Source organism: Larimichthys crocea, chromosome I (assembly GCF_000972845.2).
Source record: "Larimichthys crocea isolate SSNF chromosome I, L_crocea_2.0, whole genome shotgun sequence".
In the NCBI taxonomy this organism is placed as follows: domain Eukaryota; kingdom Metazoa; phylum Chordata; class Actinopteri; family Sciaenidae; genus Larimichthys; species Larimichthys crocea.
Window position 1 is genome coordinate 7,288,641 of NC_040011.1, and position 25,164 is coordinate 7,313,804.

General features: G+C 41.1%; 1 protein-coding gene across 1 annotated transcript; it reads left to right on the top strand.

Annotated features, from left to right (window-relative positions):
• The first annotated feature begins 5,314 nt into the window (after window positions 1-5,314).
• Window positions 5,315-23,968, top strand: cavin2a (caveolae associated protein 2a). Its single transcript, XM_010739603.3, has 2 exons — window positions 5,315-6,058; window positions 20,036-23,968. Exons 1-2 carry the CDS (start codon window positions 5,516-5,518, stop codon window positions 20,918-20,920), a joined length of 1,428 nt encoding a protein of 475 aa, XP_010737905.3. The 5' UTR covers window positions 5,315-5,515; the 3' UTR covers window positions 20,921-23,968.
• Window positions 23,969-25,164: the final 1,196 nt, after the last annotated feature.

Here is a 25,164-nt window from a genome sequence, read left to right on the forward strand (position 1 = left end):
GTTCATCACCAAAGTACCGTTAGCTTCTTAAAACAATATACTTTCAAAACATGTTTTCTCCACACATCTTGAAGACAGCATGACAACACAAGAGATGTTTATGTTTTCAGTCTAATCCTACAGGATATATTATACTGTGTAACGTGGTCTCCTAGCGTCGTTTTCAGCCATAGAGAGTAGCTCCCTTCAGAGAAAAAAAACAGCTGTAAAAAGTGTATAGACCTGCACAGCAGCAAAAAGGCAGACAAGCACATTTAGTGACCAGCTGGTGAACATTTAGCAGCTAAAGAGACACATATATCCCTCAGGAGTTGGTAGAGACCAAAAACAGAGCTTAAAAAAGGAGTGAATAATGGACTTACATTGACCAGGTGGCTTGAAACACGAGTCCAAATGAATTATAATGTTGCCTTGTAACTGCTGGATGTGTAAACGGGCAACTGTTTTCTAACAAGTTTGTGAAATCAGTTTAAAAGGCGATGATTGCAGAGTTAATGTTCTGAGCAGGGGAACTTTGAACATTTTAAATCTGGTTAAATGAAATGTACATGTACATGTACAAGTAAAATACAAAGTAAGAGGGTGATCATACACTGACGAACCCATTGATCAATCTCAGATGACCTTTGGTTTATTTGGTAAACAAGTCCCATACATCTATACTCTCATTCTCTTTTCAACACATAACAACCAGTTCACACACAAATATTTCCCTATAGGCACATTCCCAACACCTACCGAGCCAACCAGATAGGCACTTAGCTTTGGAATCTGACACTTATCTTAGAAACGCATAACTCCTCATCTAGCTCCTTACCATTTTGGACTGCATGTTTGAACGTGCAAGCCTTTTTTTACAAGCCATTCAAATCTAGATAACTTGATCGTGTGGAGAGACGCACTGGTGATGCATAAATTAATAGAGAAATCAAACCATTTTCTGAGAAGGCACGGAGCTATCTTTGGGAACCATCAGGCTGAATGACTGGCCAGGAGAGCCCCCACATTGATTTTACAATCAACAAATTGCACCTCCACCTCCTCTGACAGGGAAGGATTGCCCTGTTGGTTTGAAAATTGATGGTGTTGGACACTCACGTGACCAAACAACACACACATACACAAAGGCATTCTTCACATTTTGAGGTACATTTTTATTTCCTTTGGTGCAAAGCTCAAAAATTGGTCCATTAGCTTCACAACTGATAGCATCACAACACAGTCAACACGTACACACTCCTCTGGTAATGTACAAGGCCATCTATAAGTAAGCGTGTGTCGAACACACGCTGGTCTGTGAAAAAGGGTCATTTAAAGATCCATCGCCATCTGTTTTGGTCCCAGCATGCCATTTTCCCCTCTGTAGGGGCCTTTGATTTAGCGACAAAAGGGTACCATCGCTTCCTTTTTTCCCACTGTGTGACCAGACATCCGGTCTGAACTAGTTATACAAATCAAACACTGCCAGGCATCCATCATATCATCATAGGTATGACCACCTGTATGGGACCATGAGCATTAGGGGTCCCATTAAAGCTATGTGTTGTGTCTCTTGCAGATATCACATAACCATCACATGACTGAAATATGAGGAATCAAGTGAATGAGTAGTTTTGAGGTACTTCCTTTGTGTAAGAAAAGGAAAACAAGTAAAACTGCTGTAATTTATAACAACAAAGCACACAGATAACCTTTAATCTTCAGTTTACCTAATGCATGGGTTTCTTGGAATTTCCTACACCCAAAGTTGCAAATGGAGTTGACAGATCCTTCTCAATACTTCCCATCTTTCCACATAAGGCTTGTCATATCAGCGTCAACCATCACGTTCTTTCATATATTATTTTATTTACCTTGAAAGAGGATTTTTCAGAATAAACATCTTTTCTCCAGACTGCTGTTTTTTTTAAAAATTGTGTGTATCTTATATTGTTTTATTAGTTATTGTTGCTAATTTTTGCTCTGTAAAGCTTTTTGTAACATTTATTATAAAAAGATCTGAAAAAATAATTCATTATTATTACTGTTAGTATTGTTTTTAGTTCAGTTATTCTTCAGTGTCACCAGATTCTGTATACTGTGCTTTTAACAACCTATAAATAAACAGTATCAAAGCAGCTCCAAGTGAAAAAGCAGACAATACACTTCCACGTGAGTATTTCCTCTTCGGCATTATAATGTCTCTGTCTGTGTGAGAAACCAGCATTGAAGTCCACATGAAGTCTGCCTCAGGGTGTTTCAGTTGCATTCTTGTTTCCTAATTAACCAGACAAACATGTGGCCAGGAACCACACAGAGGAGGACGGGAGCCGTCTTCTTAAGCCAGCAGATGCAATGACGAGGACTGCAGAGCATGCACAGGTGAAAAAAGAGAGGTAAAACTACTGTGTGCAGCGTATTTAACCTGTGGAAGTGTGTGAGCAGCTGTTCGCCGCCCAAAATATAATGTTAACCATTGTCACTTTTGCATGTCAAAAACGGCATAGTGTGTTGGTGCATTACTTTTAGGAAAAGAAAAATAAATAACTTTTCTGCAAAGACTTTTTAAATAATCCCCTATCAACTGCATTAGACTGCATTCATGCACATTCAATCATCAACCATTCTTGGAAAATAAGTCATCCGCCCAGGTAGTGTGCCAACAGCCAACGGTTACAGCAACACCACATCCCCTGCTGAAGGTTTAGAAGAAAGTTTCCCAGGATACAAAGCTTACTCATTCAATGATGCCGACTTGCAGCAGCATGTTTGTTGAAATGGTGGAATTCTTTGATAGGAGCTCCATCCCATTACAAAGAGAAATTTTGTCAAGCAAAATAAGAACAATGGACACTCGAGTCAAGTGTAACTTTGACTGCAAGAGTCAATAAAAATAAGATAATTGAAATAAGTTAATCATAATCACCTCTAGCAGAGTATAAGGGCTATTTCTTTATACATACATGTACATGTAGGTCTCACTGATCTTGTTTGTGCACTTACAGTTCGTGGCCTACAGAGGGCAAATATATCCATTTGTTCAAGCGGACTTGATGTCTATCCACCAACTGTTTTTCCATCAACAGCTTGTGAGCATGACATAATTATTTTTGTTATACATTCTACGATATATGACTGAAGGAAGATCAACAGTAAAAAGGACATTCTAAATAACTAGTGTTATTACAAAAAAAAGACAGGGGCATGGAAAAGACAACTTTCCTTGACACAACACTGGGAATGTGTGAAACATGGAGCAGACCATCAGGAACGCTGGAGGAATTCAGGAAAGCAGATGATAAATTAGAGGGCGAGGAAGAAATAGGGGAAAGGGATGGATGGAGAAAAGGGTCAGTAGAGAGAGGAAAAGGAAGGAAAAGAAGGGGGGGGCAGCTGGGAATGACAGGATGGGAGCGTCATTCCCTCCACTCTATCCCAGAGGGTGAAAGTGGGAAAAGTCAGAGTTCAAGCGGTAGGAACGAGAGGTCACACTTTTATGTTGACAAAAGTGTGTGTCTCCAAGGAGAAGCGGTGACAGAGAGAGGGGTTAGTAACACTGGGGTTTTGAGTCAGGGGAGGAAGGAAATTTGTTTTGGGTCTACTGTAGCACTTCCACTCTACTCTGACGGCTTTGAAGCTTGTTGAGTGAGTAACCTCATAAAGAGGTGTTAGCCTTCAATGTTTCCACGTATAGCCAGTGAAAAGACTGAGCTTGGACAAATATATGGCGAATGTCACCAACTTCATTTACTGTCAGTGTCGCTCAACCACTGTTCGGCACAGACTGAGACAAATAAGTTGGGTATATGAGATAAATCATGCCAGAACACAACAGGTATCCATCATAGTATCGTAGTGTAATCCCTAAACTCCACCTGGACAGCCTGAGTTTCAGGTTTGATCAATCCGATGGTTGGGTTGGCCATCACTGTGTGACATCGGCGTGCATTTTTCAAAAAGTTGATTCAGTTTCTTCACGACAGGTCGCAGGTCACTACCCTTATGCAAATTAATGGAAAAACCTGTGTGTATTTGTTTAATCATTACAAAAAATAAAGTGTAAAAAACGGAAGTCACTGCACCTGAAGCAATCTACACGACTACCCTTCCCCCCATAAAATCCCAATGAGTCATCAATACACTTCCTTTTTCCTTCAAAAGGTCTGATCCACAGCTATTTTACCTTTAGGCATAAGCAAGCTAGATGTTTCACACGTCTTCTCATCTCTTCAAACTATTGGAACTATTTCTTTGAGTCAGCTGATCTGAGAGCAGCAAAACTTGTTAACGTCACTTTAGAGATATCAACACAATTTAAAAATAAATGTTTTTAATGCGGTTTGTATCTGAGGAGCACTGTGGACTGTGCCAACATTTTCAGTGCTGTTCTAAGGTGTGTCTTTTCTTTGTGTGTGTGTGTGTGTGTGTACACACACGTAGTTGCAGAAAGTCTAATCTTAGTTTAAGGGTGTGAATACTTTTTATATTGATCTTAGATGAGATGGTAGCTGACCAAGCCTTTGCCATAATGGGCTAAATCCAATAAAACCCAGGTGTTTTGAATGCTTTCCAGACTCTGCACTGATAAAATAGATTCTTGTCATAGCTCCAGTGTAGTAGGGGATTAATCACACAGGCAACCGTACGTGCTTCTCTCCCTTTATGATCCCGGCACTTACGTTCATACATTCATTTTAAAACATGTTCGATTGATTGAGTGATTTATATATTTACAGCAATGGTGACAAAGAGATTGAGTACGTGAGAAAGAGAGGCCAGGGCACAGATGAGCTCATTGTTGAAACAGGGATTTCCACATTTCCATGTCAGTGTGCCCCATGCCACAACACAGAGCTCGAAAACAAAGAGGGGGAGAGGAAAGAGGCGCTCATAGGGCAACACGGAAGAAACACCAGACTTTGGTTTAAAGGAAATACAGAGGATTTCTCTCAACACAGTGGAAATTCCTGAAGCACAAAAAAAAAGAATTGACTTATTTGTAGTTATTTATTTTATTTTATTATTTTTGTCATCTGCCCTCGATTACAAAGCAGAAAACACCAGTGAGTGTGATAAACAAACACAAAGCTTCACACACATAGTCACAAAATGCAGTCGGGCATGCACAGAGTGAAATAGTTGGCAGTCACATGAAAATACACAGCAGGCAAACATACAAGGAAGAACACACACACACACACACACATACACACACACACATACACTAACCAACCTTACCTCTCAATAGGGCTAGGCCTGACCGGTTTCCATAGCAACCACGCCCCTCCCTTTTTTGGCTTGCAATGGGAGGTGTTTTGAAAGTTCACAGTGTGTTTTGCATGTGTGTGTGTGTGTGTGCGCGCACAGAGAAAGACAGATAGGGGCGTGGATGCCGAGTCAAACTCCCTACAAGTGAATCACCCTGTTTTCAGTCCCCAGCTGGAGCGAGTCACAGCAGCATCAGAGAGCTGGTTAAAACTACAACCAAACTATTTGTGTTTTGGGTGAAGCGGGACTTTTTGACCACCTGTGAATCATGGAAGAAGACGCGTCCCACGCCGAGCCAAGCAGCGTCTCCGGGAGCGCACAAACCATCCCGCAGCCCGAAAACCCGGAGCTTCTCATCCCGAGCTTCACCCCATCGTCTGCTCCGTCCTCCCCGACCCCGACCAGCACCCTTTCCCGACTGGGCTTAAAAAGCCCCACAAGCCCGAGCGGTGTCCTGCCCGGCAGCCCCGTCGACCGCGGCCAGGTGAGCGCCATCACCGTGGTGGCGCTACTGGACAAGCTGGTGAACATGCTGGAGGCGGTGCAGGAAAACCAGCAGCGGATGGAGCAACGTCAGGCCGACCTGGAGGGCGCCGTGCGGGTCGTGCAAGGGGACGTGACCCGTCTGTCTAAAACCCACATCTGCACCTCCAACAGCGTCAACAAGCTGCTCGAGCGCTCCCGCAAAGTCAACGGGAACCTGAAGGATGTGCGGGAGCGCCTGGACAAACAGGCCGTCCAGGTGAAGAAGCTGGAGGCAAACCACAGCCACCTGCTGAAGAGGAACCATTTTAAAGTGCTCATCTTCCAGGTGAGGGAACATGGTGACCTTTTTTTTTTTTTTCAAAGGGTCATTACACACAAAATACACTGCCAATTATTACAATGTTTGAACTTTAAAGGGGAACTTCACAGATTTGATCAAAACAGCTGTGTGAGGGGACACTCCAGGCAAAATAACCCTGGTGATGTCATAGTGATGTCATCAGGGTTATCTCGGGTTGGGCTTGTAAACATGTAGCTAATAGAGGCCTGCATTACAAACAGGTGTGAGCTTAAAAAAAAAGCATTCAGAAGGTAACTGTATATCATCTAATGGAAGACGCTATCAAGTTGCATGATGGTAAATGTAGGAGGTTGTGTTTTTTGTGAGTCAGAATATCTCCTCTGGAGTTCCCCAACTTTATAAAGTGCAGTACTAAATAGACTTCTCTATTTAAGTTTTATTGTGTTAACATATGGTATATTTGCACCATGAACTCCTCATGATGACTCTGTAGTGTGTATATTTGCATTTGCATTCAGATTTGACTGCAGTAGTGGGTGTGTTTGGTGTGTGTGTTTGCTTGGCACAAGAAGGACGCACAGAATCATTATTAGATTTCCAGCACTTAAAGCTTGTTGAATAGGACTTGAGCAACCTGTTCTCAATTTACAAACTGTTTTCTGTCTCTCAACGCACCTCTGCTTGTAGAACATTGCACAAAATGCAGAACCTGGTTTCTTGATATAAGTTAAGTTCCTAGCAAGTTTAACGCACATGCACATGAGGCCTTTTCTCTGTCATGCTGTCTGTGTGTGAGAATAAGGGTGTGTCTGGGAATGGAGCTAGAGTGGATAATAGAGGAGGGCTCAGACGCTGACTTTGACTAGATCTGTTTACACCCCACAGTCATAATTCAGACAGACAGATGGCTTTTGGATGGATTTACCATTTCAACTGTCATACCACACCTGCAAGGGTAAAATTCTATCCTGAAAAAAGTGATAAACCTTCCTATATCCTCAGGAAATTACGACGTGGAAAGCATGACGAACACACCTCTCCCTTATCTTAAAACAGCTGAAGCTTCATCCGTCATAGAAAAAATAATAAGATAGACGTTAACTTCAGCCTGGATTCTTCATATGCAGATAAAGGTTTAGTTATCATCTGGTTGCCATGCAAGATGAAAGCATGTTGTATTTGACAGACACATTTCCACTCAACATGATCAAGGCACTATAGTTTGTGCATGAATAAGTGCTTAGATCTTTATATATGTGTGTGTGTGTGTGTGTGTGTGTGTGTGTGTGTGTGGTTGGGTGCGTCTGAGCATGTGTGTACAAGTGTGTGCCCAGGCAGCGAAAGGGGGGCCATTGTTGACACAGTCAGAGCCACTGAGAAGCTCTTAACCGCTGTTGTTATCTGGTTTCCCAGGTACTGAGGCTCTGTTGTTCAAATGCAACAGGTGCCAAGACCATACCCAGTACAAGGTGGCTCTGTACGTCTGTGGGTGAGGCACCGCTGATCAATTTGATTGAATTGTTAGTTTTTCTGTGCAGGAAGGGAGTGCCCTGTTGCTTTATAAGACAGTCAGGTTGGACACTGGTCATGCTTCCTGGTTGCAAATCTATTAGCTTTCCTCTTTATGCATCACATGGATGTATTTTAATTTATTTCATGTATTATGTATTTGAGGCTCCAGTTAAAAGCTCATGTGACTTCTGCCAAGTTGAGATTTTCCCTCTAATCCTGACTCAAACTAAGAGCCGAGTAGGCGCGCAGCAGCAGTAGCAGCAGGTCTGATCTCAAGGGCGTGTATGTGTGTGTACAGCCTGTGTGTGCGTGCAACTTGCCTATTGGATGTTATGCTGATGTGTTGGGTCAGGTGTATGCAGTTACAGGACTGCTAAATGAAACTTGGCATGCCTGAGGGGAGCGGGAAATAAAAGAAATAAGTGCAGCCCTTGTTCCTTCTCCTCCCCTGAGCTTGTGCTGACTCTTTTCGGTGTCCGTCACTCTCTGCCTCAACTTCTGTCTCTTTGTCTTGATTTTTCTCCATCTGGTGTTGGGCTCTAACATTATTGTCTGACATTTTTTGGTTTATGTTTTAAACGTTTTTGCACGTGGCCACTTTTCTTCCCCCTCTTTGGTCAAGCCACCTGTTTTTATTCCCTGAAACTGCATGAAAGCACATGCTGTGCACCTCACGCTACTCTTTGATAAAGCAAAACCAAAAGAGGCAAACCCCCCCCTGTACCAGCCCTGTAGCTATTGGCTGAGGGGGCCCTCCACATCTCCCTCCCTGCTCGACAAAATTGATCCAGAACACTCATTACCCTGTATGTGCCAACTGAGGTGGAAACACAGAGGGCTTTTTGGGTAAACGCCCACTGTTGCATGTAGCAGGGATCTATACCAGCTCCAGGTTTTGGCCACTGTTGGTCAGAAATGACAGCTCTGTCTGCTGCTTCGCTGCGTTCCTGTGCATAACAAGAACTAATGAGGACTTAATTACCGCTGCTTGGGCCTTGTTTGTTTGTTTTTTGTGCACCAGTGCTTTTCCTGTCTTCACATGGCCCTCCCCTCTCAAGGCCTTTTCTCTTGCACACTCACACTGATACACACAATTCCCAGCCATGTGAGATCCCAGTGTGTACATTATAGAAACCGTTTCGGTAATTACTTTGTGGTTGGATTGCAAATAGCAGAGTTTCTTCTTCTGTCATTTGTCACACAGGTTAATTTCAGAGCTCATTACATAAGTGTTTAAATATCAGAAATCACCCTGGAGATCCCGTGTGGCATGCAGCATGAAATATGGCATATTTAGAATGTAATTTCCTGCGACAGACGTCATTTATTTCTGAGTAGATCTTAATCTTCCCATCTGTGTTTATTTCACAGTGGAATTTCATTGCAGCAAACAAGTCAGCCACATTGGTAAATTGAATTTGAACGCTGTGAGAATTTCATCTGTTCTCTCGTTTTGCACATGAGTGTGTGTTTCTTTTTTAAAGATATTTAGTTGTAAGAGAGGAGTTGAGCGCTCTCCTGGTGGGGTGGGAAGAGGATGTTTGGTGATCATCTGTGTTTTTGGGATCCCTAATCGCAGAGTGGCAGGGAGGGGCGATAGTCCAAGCGCTCACACACTATCAAAGAACGTTCATATCGTATCACAAGGGAAAAAGAAACATGCTCCTCAGCCAAGCTAAACACAATGGGCGCGACAAGCTTTGTGCTGGAGGAGCTCTTGAGAACTTGATTCTTTTATGTCTTAGCAAAAACAAGTCTTAGTAGGTAAAATTATTTAACTATAAATCTTCCAGATTGTAAAACTTTTCAGTCTATCACCACCATATCCTGACTCGTCATTCAGTGCAGATGACGCTCACAAAGGTTTTGAAAGATTGGCTTAACTTCAGTCACTGTCATTTAGTTTGCTTTGCTGCCAGTCATCATATAGCTTTTGTGTATCGACACATGACTGAGGGCTGTGGCTTCTTCTTAGTCTTTTTAGTGGCAGGAAGTAAAAGCTGTTTTTCCACGCTCTGTTCTTACTCTAAGATAGAGGACAAACTGGTAATTCCCAGCCTCGCCCCAAGCACTTGCCTTTGGTTTAATGAAACAGAGCTCTGGAGTTGAATGAAGGCAAGGTAATGGTCTAATAAATAAGTCGTGTTCAGCTGTGTCCGATCCATTTGGGTCTCGTCTTGCACATACAAATCAGATGTGACACAAGTGAAGCTTTACTACAAGAAATCCTTTAAACCAAAACCCTGAATAAGCAAAAGAAAGAGAGAGTTAGAGCTAGTTTAGAGTTAAATTTGAGTATAGAGCTGTTCTTAAACTAGCCTCATCCCCAAACAATATATTCTCACAGGTAATTAGATGTTTCAGTGTAATTGTAGTACACGTATCGCACGTGTTCAGTGCAGAATCCTCCATTGTAAACTCATATCCATCTCCACAGGTTGGAGCAGGCCGCAGGCTGTAGGCTACTGCAGAGATTTGTTGTGTGCGTACCTCGACCGGGTGATATATAGCACCAGTTTATAGCCCAAAGCAGAGCTAGCTATTTCAGTGCATTTAAACATGCTGGGTCTATGTATTCCTGAGCTTTAACCCGTTTAAAGTAACTCAAAGTAGAAGAAGAAGAAGACACACAGACAGAACCTAAAGAAATCGACTACAGACAAAAAATTAATAGCAGTACCATACACATGATTACATCATGCATCGAGGCATTTTTCATTTATTCATGCAGGATATATAACCAGAAGGCATTAGAATTTAAAATGTATGCATCATTTCAGTTACTAATTTCAGTAACCTTTAATCACTTTGGCAATGGATTAACTTGTTTGCTGTCTTAGCCACTAGTAAGCCTACACTGAGTTTGGTGAACGTGTGAAGAAATTGATGAAATGCAGAATAGTAGTGAAGTATTCAGGGTAGCTGACACCTTAGACAAACAATCCAGCTGATATATTAAACAGGTAGCTAGCAGCTAGTTACTTGTTGTGACTGGCAGCTGTCGGATGGTGAAGAGTTGGAATATCTCTATTAATCTTACAGATGAGTTGAGTTTTTAATAGATCCTTTTCACAGCAGACATTTTGACATGTCATAGTAGGAAGAGTGTATTTGATATAATTAACTATAACTTCATTCAGCCACTTTCAGGGCTCTACTATTGTGAATTGTGGCAGTTGAAGCAGATGAGCAGTCCTTAACAAAATTAATTACACGTTTGTTTTTCCTCTAGTGACATGTCTATTGTAAAATAATAATAATAAAAAGGCTATTATATTTGGTACACATCTTCTTTATTAATATGTAGACCACTTATAAAAGCCTGTGGTTTGTAGAGAATATTGTAATTTAAATTTCCAGTAACCACCAGTACACAAGAAGTGACTTTCATACAGTTTGTCCCTCCCCTGTGAAAGAGAAATTAAGGCAATCTAGAAGAGTGCTAAGACTCTAAAGAGTGAAACTGGTCTCAGCCTTTAAGGCACGCTTTCTAAATGAACAATGATGTTTGTCTACAGCATGGATTACCGCTTTGTTATCATTCTTAATTTCCCTTTGGGGTTTATGCCTCAAATACTCCTACTATACTCAGATAATCCTTTTTGTTTTTCAGAAAATAAAAGAGGAGAGGAGCAAAAAGAGACATATTGAGCAGAAGGCAGATATTTTTTTTTTCTTTTTTACTGTTTCTGTCAACTAATGGTAGCACTATATAAGACTGAGTTTGGATAAGAGATTAAACATTAGTTTGTTGACTGCACTGGTAAAAGACATGCATTTGGATACAGAAGGATTTAAGTATTACCTTACTGTGCTTGCTCCTCTGTCACATTCAGGTTTGACAAGTCTGCTCAATTGTCTCAGTCTCTGAGGCGAAAGGCAATGGTGCAACTGCAAATTCCTGCTGGGAAAGTCAAGTTAAAACAACATCAATGACACAGAAGAGTGATGATGATGATCTGAAAATCTGAGCGTTCACTCTATGACATGACATGACATGACATGACATGCTAGTCATTTCTATTTGCCATGAAACTTGAAGCCTTCATTTGAATTTTTTACAAAGCAACAGGGACATTACAAACAAAGCAGCGCGTACAAAGATAAATTAAGGTCACAGTTTCTACCATTCTGCCTCCCAGCATGCCCCATGATGCACTGCACGTTTTTCTTTCTAAGACTCCTAAGAGCACACATTTAGCATGTTTTTCATCATTCCGCAGGTACTGATAAAGTAATGACATTAATCTCCTTGTATATTATCTGAATGATTAAGGAAACAGTGTTGTTTTGGTGCTGGTATTCTGCCAAAGAAGCTCAAGGTCCTATTACACAATGAGACAGAATGGAACAAAACTATCTGCTTTTGACTCCCACCTCTCACCGATTTTTCTCTGTCATTAAATTTCAAGGGCCTCATTATAGAAACTGCTTAAATCTGAAATTCTTATCTCAGTTTAAGATGACATTCAGGATTCTTGGTGTTACAGAAACATGTTTCCTAACTACGTTTTTTTTTTAAAAAGTCTTGTCTTAGGATAGGAATTTAGTTAGTTAGGAGGTCCTAAGTTAAGATGACATTGACCCTGTCCTAAATTCAACATAACTATAATGGTGAGGTCTCTATTGCAGTGACAATGAGGAACAACGTGACCACTGAAACATGATCATGACGCTTTAAATTTCTAAATTTTCTATAGATGGATATTGACTGCCAAGACATTTATTTTGAATTTGACATGTTTAATATCCTCAGTTTTCCAAACTCTGCATACTGACATCACAGCATCTGCCACCTCTTCCACTTGAAAACTTGGAAGAGAAACCTCTTGAAAAATGGGCTTTAGTTTCCTCTCTTTCATCACAGCGATTCATGCCTCTGATTCATCATAGCTGGAATTGAACTGACAAACCAGCTTGCTGCAATGGACAGCAAAAGAAGGGCTCTCTTGTCCATTATAGCCAGCTAGTTAGCCAATTACCAACCAAGTGAAGTCTTGTGTACGTTCTTAACACTGATACAGGCCTGACAGCACAAGTGCCTATTGGAAGAATCAGTTTCCCATTCTGGTTAGATTTTCTGAAATTAAGATAAGTTACAAGGTCTGAGGTTGGATATGACAAGTTTGAGGGATTGCTTCTGCAATAGGAAAAATCTTTCAAACTTGAGTTAAAATAGGACAAGCAGTTGGGACATTTTTTCTGTAATGAGGCCCCAGGACTCCATCTGCGTGTCTCATTCTTGACTTTTCACACCCAGTGTCCAACTAATTCACTTGCCAAGGCCGCAAAAACATCCATGACAGGAAAGGGAAAACAATAGCCATTTTAGTTGTCAGTGTTCGTATTTCTTTGCTCTTGAATAAAACATGAGAATACAGATAACGTGATGGCTTCTCTGTTGACACTCATGCCCTCTGACCTCCATATGGAGTAAACATTGCAACAATTGGTGGTAGGCTTATCAAAAATGCTCATGGTATCTCTGCACAGCCCTTATCAAACAATGGTTCTGATAGGCACAGTTTGGTGATTGTGCTGCAGCAATGTGTAAAGCAGGACTAAAACAAAAGAGCTGAAGGAAATCAATAGAGAGGGGGGGAAAAACGGGAGCAACAAGAACTGCAAATGTATAGTGAATGTGTTGTTGTGACACAGCTGAAGATATGCATCACACATGCAGACGTGATAGTGCAAGACAATGTGATCTGGTTGATGTAGAGGAAGGGACAAAGAGCGCAACGGTTCAGTCAACCATGGGTTTATTATAATGAATACCATGCCATGTATGAAATTTAATTATTAGCATATATACATAGAAACATGAAACATATCATCATCCGGAGCACACAGGCTGTTATCCTGTGAATTATAGGTTCAGTGAACAGGTCTTCGTTGGACGTCTAACATCATCATTTATGTCACCTCTCCAGATTGTCATGATCTTCAGCTTGTCAGCATGACATGGCGCCTGAATTGGTTATTGTTTTGCGTGATTACGCAAGCTTGCAAGGCTAGTAAACACGCCATGTTTTCTTTTGTTGAGGCAGATATGGGAGGGGTGTCGATGGCAAAGAATGCCCTGAGTTGTTATGCAAGTGTCATTTTTAGGCCAAGAGGCATGATTCAAAATTGGTAAGCAGTTGTTGATGATACAGTTTGAGCATATTTGTTATGGTGGTATGGTGTTGGACCTTAACAGTTGTAAGTTGTAGAATATTTGTACGAACATCTATGAGTGCAAAGCAGTGCAGAGAGTGAGAGTTTATCATGTTTCCCTGTCCCATGACAAATAGCAGATTTCCATTTCCTTTCCTTCCTTTCCTCCCTACTTCCTCTGTCCACAGATGGCTCCTCGTGCACATTGGGATGGGCGTGAAGGGGGTGTGATGTTATGTAACAAGCTGGGTAGGGTGAACTGTAAAACAACTCTCTGCACTATAATGAAAAGGATGTAATCAAAACATATGCAGATGAAGGCAAATTTGCACAATGGATGATATTGTTTGTGTTGTGGTTCAGTGTGTGAGAGGCTGCGGGGACTACAGTATGAGGGACAGTGTTTATAGTGTTTGGATATCTTGAATAAAGGTGGGTTGGATTACAGATGAAGAGGATAGGAAAAATGGAGCGTGGGAGGAAATTAAAAGAAGGAAAAAGGGAATATTCAGAACCAGAGATTTGTCTTTAACTCTTTGATTGAAATGAGCTTCGCAAAAAAGTCAATAAAATCTGAATCGAAAATCTGAATTTACAGCTTCATCACACTTCTGGCAGCTTCCAGCTCGGTCACTCTCTCATTTTAGCTTCTTCTTTTGTCAACGTACCTTTTGGTGTTTCACCTTTGACATTATGTCTATAGAGGCTGCTGAGCCCCCTTACATTGCCCACAAGTGACTTAATGCCGTAAAGTGTTAGGTACATATTGTTGTTTTAAACTAAGCCTCACGTTCCTTCTGTAACCAAATAATTGCAGGTCTTAGAAATGTATGTGTGCACACATTATTGTCAGTGTGTGTGGTAGGGATGGCTTACCCTCTCATTGGTGCAGTACCCCGGAGGCACCTGACTCACTGTGACAACACACCTGTACTAACTGCGCCTGTTAGGATTAAGAAAACCTCTATTCATCATCTGAAGTGCCAGAAAAACACTGTTTAAATTGATTACACACATACACATATCAACACACCTTACTGACTGTGCAAATCTCCGTGTCATGGTTCATCGGTTATCAGTAAATGGGTGGATTTTTTTTTTTTGTAGTTTTGTGTGCGTGTGTTGATTAGTACATTTATGATGTGTGTCCTTGTATTTATTTATTTTTTGTCATGCATGTGTGTGGTTTATGACTAAATACCTGGGGGGGAAAAAAAAAAAAAAAAAAACTGATGACCTGATCAACCTCAGCTATTCACATTTAAAACAAAGTACAAAAAGAAGTGTTGACTAGATGAAACGTGAGGGGATCAAAGTTATTGAGATCTACCTTGTGTTGGGAACACAGCAGCCACAATGCCAATGATCCATCAGTACTCAGCAGTGGTGACTACATTAGTGCGACCTCCGTTGTTGTTAAGTGAAGACGACACTGAGCTTCATAACAGCTCATCAGAAACCCGTGGGTAACGTCACAGATATAATGTCCTAATACTATCATAGGACCACACTTATCTTGGGACCTTTTATTTTGATCTCAGCTACATAAGGTCACGATACCAGAATTTTAAACTTTGATACACAAACACGACATAGTGCTGGTACAGAAAAAGTCACTGAACACATATTGAGGATCAAATGCAGTATTTCCCACAGAAAACAGAGTATTCTAATCTAAACTACTATTTTATTATCCATCTTTTCATTTTTAGTGTTTACTCACATACAAAACTCTTTGGATTTTTTCACTTGTGTATCACAGCTGCACGTGAGCCGCATGAGGCTTGTTGTTAAGGATGTAGCTTATCAAAACCAACGTGTGCTGTTGAGGTCTGTTGAAAAATAAATACTGTGTTGTGTGTGTGTGTGTGCACCTCTTTAAAATAATAACTGATAACATCTCTCGCTCTGTGACTGTCAGTCAACCGAACAGGATTATCTACTCCTTTTCTGTCTTATTAACTGATTGTGGATGTTGTTGTTCTGTATTTTTAATAACTTTACTACTATATTAGATTCTATCAAATGTGTAATTAACAGAAATCGTCTCATTTTAAACATGTGGTATCAAAACGATCAAAGTACCAACACTTTTGACAACCCTGTAGCTACACACCTCTAAAGCATCTTGGACAGGTGTGATGCTTTTGCATTACGAAATATGTCCACAGACAGACATAAACACCTGGAAAAAGGTATGAAAATCACTCAGTGGTAGTTCCTGCACACAGACTCACAAGGTGTCTGCAGAGTGTCTGCGGCTATGATCTGTGGAATAAAAACATTAATGTCAACAAAGGTTTGTGGTGCTAGCAGAAATGTCACAGGATCATCAACGTCTTAAGGATCCATCATGGATGCGGTACAATCTTCTGGCAATCGATAGTTCTAAAGTCATGCCTAAAGTGGTGGACCGAATTGCCATTCCTAGAGCTAAGCAGCTAGCATGGGTAAAAATATTTGTACATATTCATATTGATTTCAACCATATCCCGCAGATCTAAGTCTAATTCAGTATATCACTGGAGTTGCTTGCACACTCAACAAAAGAGAGATAACAGATGCAAAAGAAACAGTATAGAGTATCATTGCACATATAGTATAAACAGAGACACACTGAGAGAGTAACTTGACCCCATCGGAGCTCCTTCAATCAGTGGCGACTCCGTCCTGCCCCACCCTAATCTCTCTCTGCTTGAATAGAGCAGGAGACTCCAGAGAACGGATTTACATAAGCTCTGGCTGAGTAACACCTTGCAGGACTTGTAACTAGATGGCAGTTCTACCATGCAACCGTTAAGTGAGGTCTTGAACTCCATTACATAAGCATACAAAATATCTTTTTGAAGTGTGTGACCTTTAACGTACAGTAAACTTGCTGTCACACTAAATTAACTTTGTTTTTCAGGGTTTGCTCCGAATACATTTTAATTCTGTTTCATGTCGCTCTCTTAAACAGCTTTAATAGTCTTTAAACAATGACTGTTGTCCTACATGGCTGCACACAAACACACATCGGCACGCAGATACTGAAACGCACACATATCACATTATCTACTGCGTAATGAGTGCTTGCTTTAGAGGGTAAATTAATTAGCAGGGTTCCCGAGAGAAAAGTGTCAGAATGTGAGGTACACGCACACACACAGGGCAGACATGGGTCAAATGGTATTTGGGAAAAAAATAGTTTATTCTAGCTTGCTTGCCAAGATTGTCGGGGGTCAGACTGGGGACACCCACACATTACTTTACTGTTTGGGCAGCCAAATAGCAGAAAAACCTAATAATAAAAGATTTCGAACAGTCCAGACAGAAGTCCGGATGAAGTCGAGGCTCGGGGTGGAAATGCGGTGATGAACTCTTGACACTCTTGCTAAGTGATCAGTATTGACACCCTTCAGTTAAAATTGACAAGTGAAGCATTAGACTGTGTTTATCACTGTGAATGACTTATGGGTCAGTCAGTCAAACATTATTTTAAACTGTTACGGCAGCAGGTCTGGTACAGAATGAGGTAGTAGAGCTCAGTTTTCATTGGAGGGTTTTTCGAGTTTCAGTTGCTGCCTCCCACACACTCCAGTGCCTACACTGATTATATCAAACATGTTTGAGCCAAATCAGAAAGTCTGTGGCATGCCCAGACTGGAGCAGAGGTGTGAGGATTGGATCTTTAGAAACCTTAACGCTGCCAAACAATCAGCGAAGATTAGTGTTTATTTTCAGCGAATGAGGGTCAGTGGAGGCCGTATTGGCTGATTTTCTAATCATGACTGATCAGATGTAGGTGGGTGCTTAACCCTTAAGCTATCACACATTTCATGCTGATTAAAACTCTTCGACTTTATCTGACTTAAAATGCACACACAGATAAGAGAGGCAAGGATAAAACCAGAAAGCTTTCTTATAGGATAATGGCTTTACTCACTAACATCAAACGTGTCTAGAACATGAGCCACAGTTAGTTCCTAACTTTCTGATTTTGATTCTGCATGAACATGTTCACCTCCAGACAGTCTCTGTGGGTGTGGCAGACCAACAACAAACTGGGGCATCCAGGTACTGCTCATTCAGATATGACAGAAGGGAGCTACAAAGAGCAAGAGTGAAAGCAAAGGATCACAATTAAACCAAACCAAAGGTAGTGGTAACCAGAGCTGCTCCCAAAGGTGCTGTCTTTTGTCTTTTTGGATTTCAAGTTACAAACCTGCAGTGAGTTACAACTCCCAGCTTCTTTTAGAAGAATTACCCTTTTACCATTAAAATATGGCCAAGTTCTCAAACACGCTGACAGATTTATTAGCATTAACCAGGAGACACCTCACATGCTTGGCACACACCTGAACTGTGAATGATGCCTGCATGTTTTGAGATCAAGGCAAAAGGTATCAGGTGTCTGCAAGCTGGTTAAAAAACGGGAGGGATTCTGCATGGCTTTCCATTTTAAGACATGTTTATACACTACAAAACTGTTGAGGTGTCCAAATGCAGTGCTGTGAACTGCTGCGGATCAGACATGGGTAAAACTGCAGTTGGACATAATCATGAGTACTCATTTCAAATTGCCTCAGGTCTCCCAAAAGTAGTTCAGGAGAGTGCAGAAAGTCGTGCACAAGTTCTGGAAGTGGTTTTGGGAATGGACACACTTTGATATTTTCTTATGATGGGCTAAATCTTGTGTAAATGTAGTGTTTGACACTAATAATAACAATATATTGCAAGTAGTCATAATAGCAATATATTGCAACAATATTGCAAGAGTATTTCACTATACATCATGGTGTTGTGCAGTTTACATATCACAATTACAGTCTCATAACACTTTTTACAACATCTTATAATATAATTGTTACAGATATCATCATATCTCACACATTTGACCAACTTCATAGAAAGCATAACACTGTGTCAAAGTTGGCTTGAATGGACTTGTTGTCAGTGACTGATTGCAGGTGAAATAACGCTGTCCTTTTCAGCAAAAACACAAGAGGCAGGTCTCTGCCAGACTATCTGGTTCACCCAGTCCTTAAGTATGTGTTAATGACGGCCCAGGAAAGATGCATTGCACACTCCTTCACCAACCTACAGTCTAGGCATCCAGATACTTTAAAACACTATAATGTCTCTAGAGCTGCCATGCATTCTTTGAAATGCAATCATATTTCAGTGCAGAATCATTCTTAAAAATGTGGTGCACAGAAACAAATATTTAAAAAGTATGTCATTCCAACATGTACTGAGGATGACTGGGGCCGAAACTAGCGCTTGATACTGACACATCCTGAGGTTAAACACCTGAAACTCTTCTTGACCTGACTAGTTTAAATTCCAACACTGCGCTACTATAATCCTAGCCCAGAAATTGTTTTTATTAAAATCTTCAGCCCTGTGGGGGTGTGGAGGCCTTAAATCTGTCCAATCAAGCTGGATTTCTTTTGTTATGGGCAAATGAAAGTATTCATGTTAACCACCCATAGGCATGACTTGTACCTGACCTTTGCAACACATGCAGCAAACTGCGTTGCATTAACTACACTCAACACCAAGTATCTACCGGTGAGCTGATGTCACTGGGACATTTGTTTGTGAGCATGTGTAGTGGAGTATGTCAACCACTGAAGCTGCACCTTCACTCTCCACTCAGCTGTGGGTGTGAAAGGATGGGGGGAATGTGAGGTGGGAACTCTAGCTCATAAATCCCCAGTGTGTGCCTGCATGTGTGTGATTGCATGATTGTGCACAGATGGATAGGCAGCTAGTAAGAGGGAGTGGCAAGAGATCGAGGAGAAACAAACTGAAACTTCAGATATTGAACTCCATTTCAAGCTGTTATCATCAATGTGTTCAAGCATTTTGGGTTAAAGGCAGAGTCCAGTATAAAAGAAAGAAAATGGAGAGAAATGTGTGACCCCTGCAGAAAAGCATGAAATTCCTCAGATGTCTTGAGGAAAACAGGACCAGTGAGGCATGCAGAGACTGGTTTGCTCAACCCACAGCAGGCAGACCAACCCAACATGTGTAGTGCTTAGAGGGTATTAAACACACACATCCATTTACAATGGCCAAACTATGGCCAGAGGTATGCATTCATTTGTTCATGGGGGTTGTGTGTTTGGAAATATACCTGAAATATTGTGACTTTAATCATCATGATCAAAAATTTCACTAAAGTCATTGGAACTTGTAAAGTTGCTTAAAGTTTACCCCAACCTTAACCAAATGAAACAAAGATATCATGAAGGTCAAACTAAAGCCTGGTTCAAGAAATTATGCTTATTCATAACTGACTGCCCTCTTGACACACTTTTTTTCTGTTCCTCTGTTTCCCAATAGGAAGACAACGAAATCCCCTCTAGCGTGTTCGTCAAAGACTCCCTCAGGACCCCACAACCAAGCCAGTATGATGCAGAATCCACCCTGCCTACTCCCTCTGTTACGGGCTCTATTGATGGCAGCCGTGCCCAAGAGGAAGGTCTTCAGACCATTAGTCTGTCCTCCAATGAGGATGATTATCTTGCAGCACACCCAGAGGGGGATGAGATGTTCGAGTGTGATGAATCTCTGGGTTTGGGCACTTCCCGCCAATTTGAGAGAAGGGCCGACAAGTTCAAGCGCAACAGCCTGAAGAAGGTTGACAGTCTTAAAAAGGCCTTCTCACGCCAGAGCATCGAGAAGAAGATGACCCAGATCACCACCAAGATTGTGCCACCAGAGAAGCGTGAGAAAATCATGAAGAGCCTCACCCCTAACCATCCTAAGAGCCCAACTTCCAAGAGCTCCTCTTTCAAGGTTTCTCCCATGACCTTCAATGTCAAGAAGGTCAGAGATGGAGAGGTCCCTACACAAGATATGAGCTCACCTGCGGAAGAAGCCCATGTGGAGATTCCTGTTCTTGGAGGCTTAGATGGAGAAATTCCTTTGGCAGAGGTGCATACAGAGGAAGGTGTTTTCCAGGAGATTCAGGATGTGGTTAGTCCCTCCACCACAGAGAGCCTGAAGGCGGAGCTGGCAATCAATGGGGAGCCACCAAGCATTGAGTGTGAGATAAATGGTGATCGTTGTGCTGGCCTGGCAGTTCCTGAAAATGATGAAGATGTTGGCGAGGAGGAGGAAGAAGAAGAGGAGGAAGAAGAGAAAGAGCAAAACAAAAGTCCTGTTGAGACAGCAACAGAAACCCAGATTCCCGCTGCAACAATTGCTGTAGAGCAGGCGTCTTAATATGATTTAATTTTAGTGAGCATCAATTCTAGTTTCCCATTCTTTCTTTTTTTCCTAAAGTTCCTACATTTATGAACACCCAGCAGGCACAAATTATCCCTCCATTGTTAACTTGTCTTGTGTTCTTGTCATCAACACCTACTGTATACACACTAGAAACATGTTCTCGACTTCCTAAGGTAGTCCATCCTTGGACTATACCTGCAACAGTATCGTTGATTATCACCAGCATAGTCTAAAAGCCTTAACACAAACTGCCTTAGCATCTTGACCTCACAGTGCAAGTGCTTCCTAAACCCCATAGCAGTCTTGTCCAAAGAAAGCAACATTGCAGTAATGCACCATAACTCACTCCCATCTAGTGGTGCCCACCTCTTCAATAGAGAAGCACATCTCCAGGGCGTTGGGCCAACTATCTCCCTCCTGCCGTGTTTGTCTGCCTCTGGAGCTCTTTCCCTCACTGACAGATAGCCTCTTTGTTCTTTGTGAAAAATAGTAAATCTTAACAACAGTGGTACTGCCCACAGCCTGTTGAGGCACCATGTTGCCAGGTTGTGCAAGAGTTGGAATGGGGAGTTCCTGGATTTTTAGTGAAAAGGTCCTGGCGTGTTTTGTAGTGACCTTGAGGTTGTTTACTGAATTCTTTGGACCTGTGCCGAAAAATCCCAGATCTTAACTAACAGGTGCCCCTACTTAGTACAAGTGGAGCTGTCTTGTCTCATGTCCTTCACCTGCACTTGTCAAATTGTTGTTGTTACTTCTATAGAGACATCCAATCCACCATTTCCGACTTTATCATTGCTGACCCACCTAGAACACCAGATGACTTATACGTGGTATATTAAAATATTTTAGTCATTTCAGATCGCCAACTGAGTAAAAATAAACTTCCAGATGAAGAGAGATGTTGAAAATTAGAATAGACATAATTTAAAATAATCTAAATGTTCTTGAGATAAAAGATAAAATTATTTGTAAATACCAGTTCACATTAGTGCTTAGTCACAATGATACAAATGAAGGACAGCTGTAGGATGGACGCTGCTCTACATGGTAAGAAAACAGGTTGTAACACTAACATACTTAATGTGCCTTTTGCAGACCTTTTGTATTTTCTGCTGGGCAACTTTGTATGTTTATGTATAGTATAGAAATTATTTTGGGAGGCACGTTACTCTAGGTATATTCGTCTTACACACCATAACATAGTAACTCAATGATAACTGCCTTGAGAGTGTGTACTTCATACAGTAAAAGTTGAATGTGTGTTACTTGGGTGGTTGTACGTTTTTCTTTCAGGCAATTATAACCTGCATGGTGAAATGTTTACTCAGTTTGATATGTTTAAGACATGAGCACTATCTTATACAACTGCCAAGGCACCATCACCCCTCCTTCTATATATATGCACACACATACTCCTACAGTGCCTTTACCTTGCACAAGCTGGTATTCGTAATTGCTCTCCTGAGGGGATGGATTCCTATCTTTTTGTAGATAGGAGAAAGACAGTAAAATATTGATCTCTCTCTCTCTCTCTCTCTCTCTCTCTCTCTCTCTCTCTCTCTCTCTCTCTCTCTCTCTCTCTCCCCCCTGAGGAATACCTTTTGGCTTTCAATTCATGGGGTGTGGTCAAAGTTTGATGCCACCTATATAAAGACTGAGAAAAGTTTTAAGTTTAAAGGAGGTGCAAATACATTCACACTCCACTTCATATTTTGGAGGTCATGCCTGAAAGTTTCTATAAAGTGACCTTCCTCTTGTTGCACATTGTTAGTACTTTACCAGCCTAGGTTACAGATGTCCAGTGCCATGACTCCCCAAAAATAATTTAGCAAGTGATACCAGGTGCCAAGGATCCAGATACTAGAGAGGTCACAGAAGTGGATTAAGGCAGAGGACAGCATTCCTAGCTTTGACGGATGACTCCTGCTCAGCCCATTTTTCATGCTCTTGGCCTCCTTGTTGAAACGGTGCAAAGAGAGGAAGAGGCTCTCTCAAGCCACAGGTGTTCTGCCCCTATGGAGGCTCCTGGGCATGAGCTTGTGGTGGAAGTCGGACAGGTGTGGGTGTTGGAAAGTGTTGGAAAAGACTTCAGTTGTTGGAAAGTAAGATAAAGTTGCCTTTGGGTTAGGCATATGCTCAGCTTGGCAGAAAGGTGTTGAAATTGTGGGCATCTGAAATGCATTAGAGAACAGGAACTCTTGTAGGTGGTATATGATTAGATGACCTTTACACCATTACATTAATTATACTTCCTCTAGAATAACATGGAGCATGGGATTCTTAACTTCTTTAAGTCAAAATATGGTATCCCAAATAGTCTGAACTATGCAAGAAAATGATTATCATATTTCATTGAAGCCTGGGAAACACAGGAGAAAAGCAGTACACTTTTAAATAGCTGTAACAATAGTTCATTTAAAGCCTTTAAAATGCTTCATGCCTTACAAAACCTAACGAATGATTTTCAATATATTGTTACCTGTGTTTATTAAATGTTCTTAGTATTTCTGAGGATATTTTTCCTGTCTTATAAATCATCTATATGAAAAGGGATCGAACACTAGGCTTAAGTGTGCATTCTGTGTAATGTAGAGGTTCAAATGTGACTGGCTTTGAGGTATTTTCTGCTTATTCATGCAAATGTTTACTTTGGTGATATCTCTGTCTGCTAATGTTAAATGTAAACTCTAGATTTGTGTATGTGTGTAAAAGTCTGTTTGTGTTTGTCTTGAAATCTGTTTAATTATGGATCATATGTAAGAACTGTGTTTTTTTGTTAGAAACACCAGATATCTACAGCATTATTGGGTAGTGATATTGTGTTTAACGTCATCTTTGTTAATACAAAGTTCTTACTTTACGGCCTGTTCATTTAGTTAATCACTTAAACCAAAGAAGTTTCCCTCACGGCTGAAGATTCCCTGCCACTTGAGTGTTTAAATGTACTTCTCCTGACACTTGTTTCAAGCATCTTGTAAACATTCAGGCATTTCCTTTCAAAATCTAGTATTGTATACATCAATAAAAAAAATATAACATTCAGGTTTGTCTGTGGTCTTTATTTGTAGACTTTGGGGGCACACATTTCACATAAATTATATAATTGTAGTTCTGTGCGTCACTCATGTTGTGATCCCAGTGACTCTTTGACCCATAATGCCCCAGGAAACATGTAGTTAAGCTTGCTGTTGCTTAGGACGTTGCAAGTTTGAACATAACTGTAGGTCATAGCATTATAATCTAATGAACCTAAGTGTAGGTAATAGGGTAGTAGAGGATTAATCTCAGTGGAGGGAGTGGTTCAATTACTCAACCCTTACTTACATAGCACAGTGTGGATTCAGAGTGCTCAGAGGTTTTCAAAGTAGGAGGCAGTCTCCCCCAGGGCACTCCGGAGAAAGAAAGTGGAAAAATATTACTCTAGTACTTGAATTAGTTATCAATAAAATGATACAGAGTAACTGAAATGTGTGTGATTTAGTTAAAGAGATTAAGTAGTTTTCCCATTTTGGTAGAATTAGAAACTAATAATTTCGTGTAGACAGAAGTTATGTCAAACAGCAATACAAGGATATTAGCGTTTTTTTCTCTTTCATTTGACATGCTATTCCACAAATCATAAAATGGACAGTTGTTCACATGCATTTGTCATAATTGTATTACTTACAATCAAATATGTGTGGCTCAACAACTTTGTTAACAGCCAAACATCAAGCAAGTGCAACAACACATGACATAACAGCCAGTTAATATTACTTATTATTCCAACAGCAAGAAGCCCAGCTTGGTGTCTGTCTTTCAGCCTTTTGTTTCACGAAGCTCTCGCCAACTAGAGGCAGTCCCAGATTTCTGAGCTTCCTCAATCAACGTCCCCTCCAGTCTTTTCTCTTCTGTCATTATGTCCATTGAGGCTGCTGAGTCTGGTTACATTACCCACTTCCTGAGCTCCTGTTCTAGCACAACACAAGCTCTGCTCTCTGTCAACATTCGCCAGCTCCTCTGAAAACCTTCCTCTTCCCAGTGGTCCGAAACTCCCCTTGTCCAAATAAGGTGCCCTGAGTTCACAGTCTGACCTGCACAGCTGACAAACTGAGCTAGCATTGGCCTATAGCTTGCAGCTGTTGAGAAGCAGCAGAAAGTAAAACCAGAAAACATTTTATCCAAATTTCACCAAAATCAGTGAAATAGTTTTTGGTGTGTGACTTTGTGCTCCAAGAAGTACATGGCACTTTACAGCA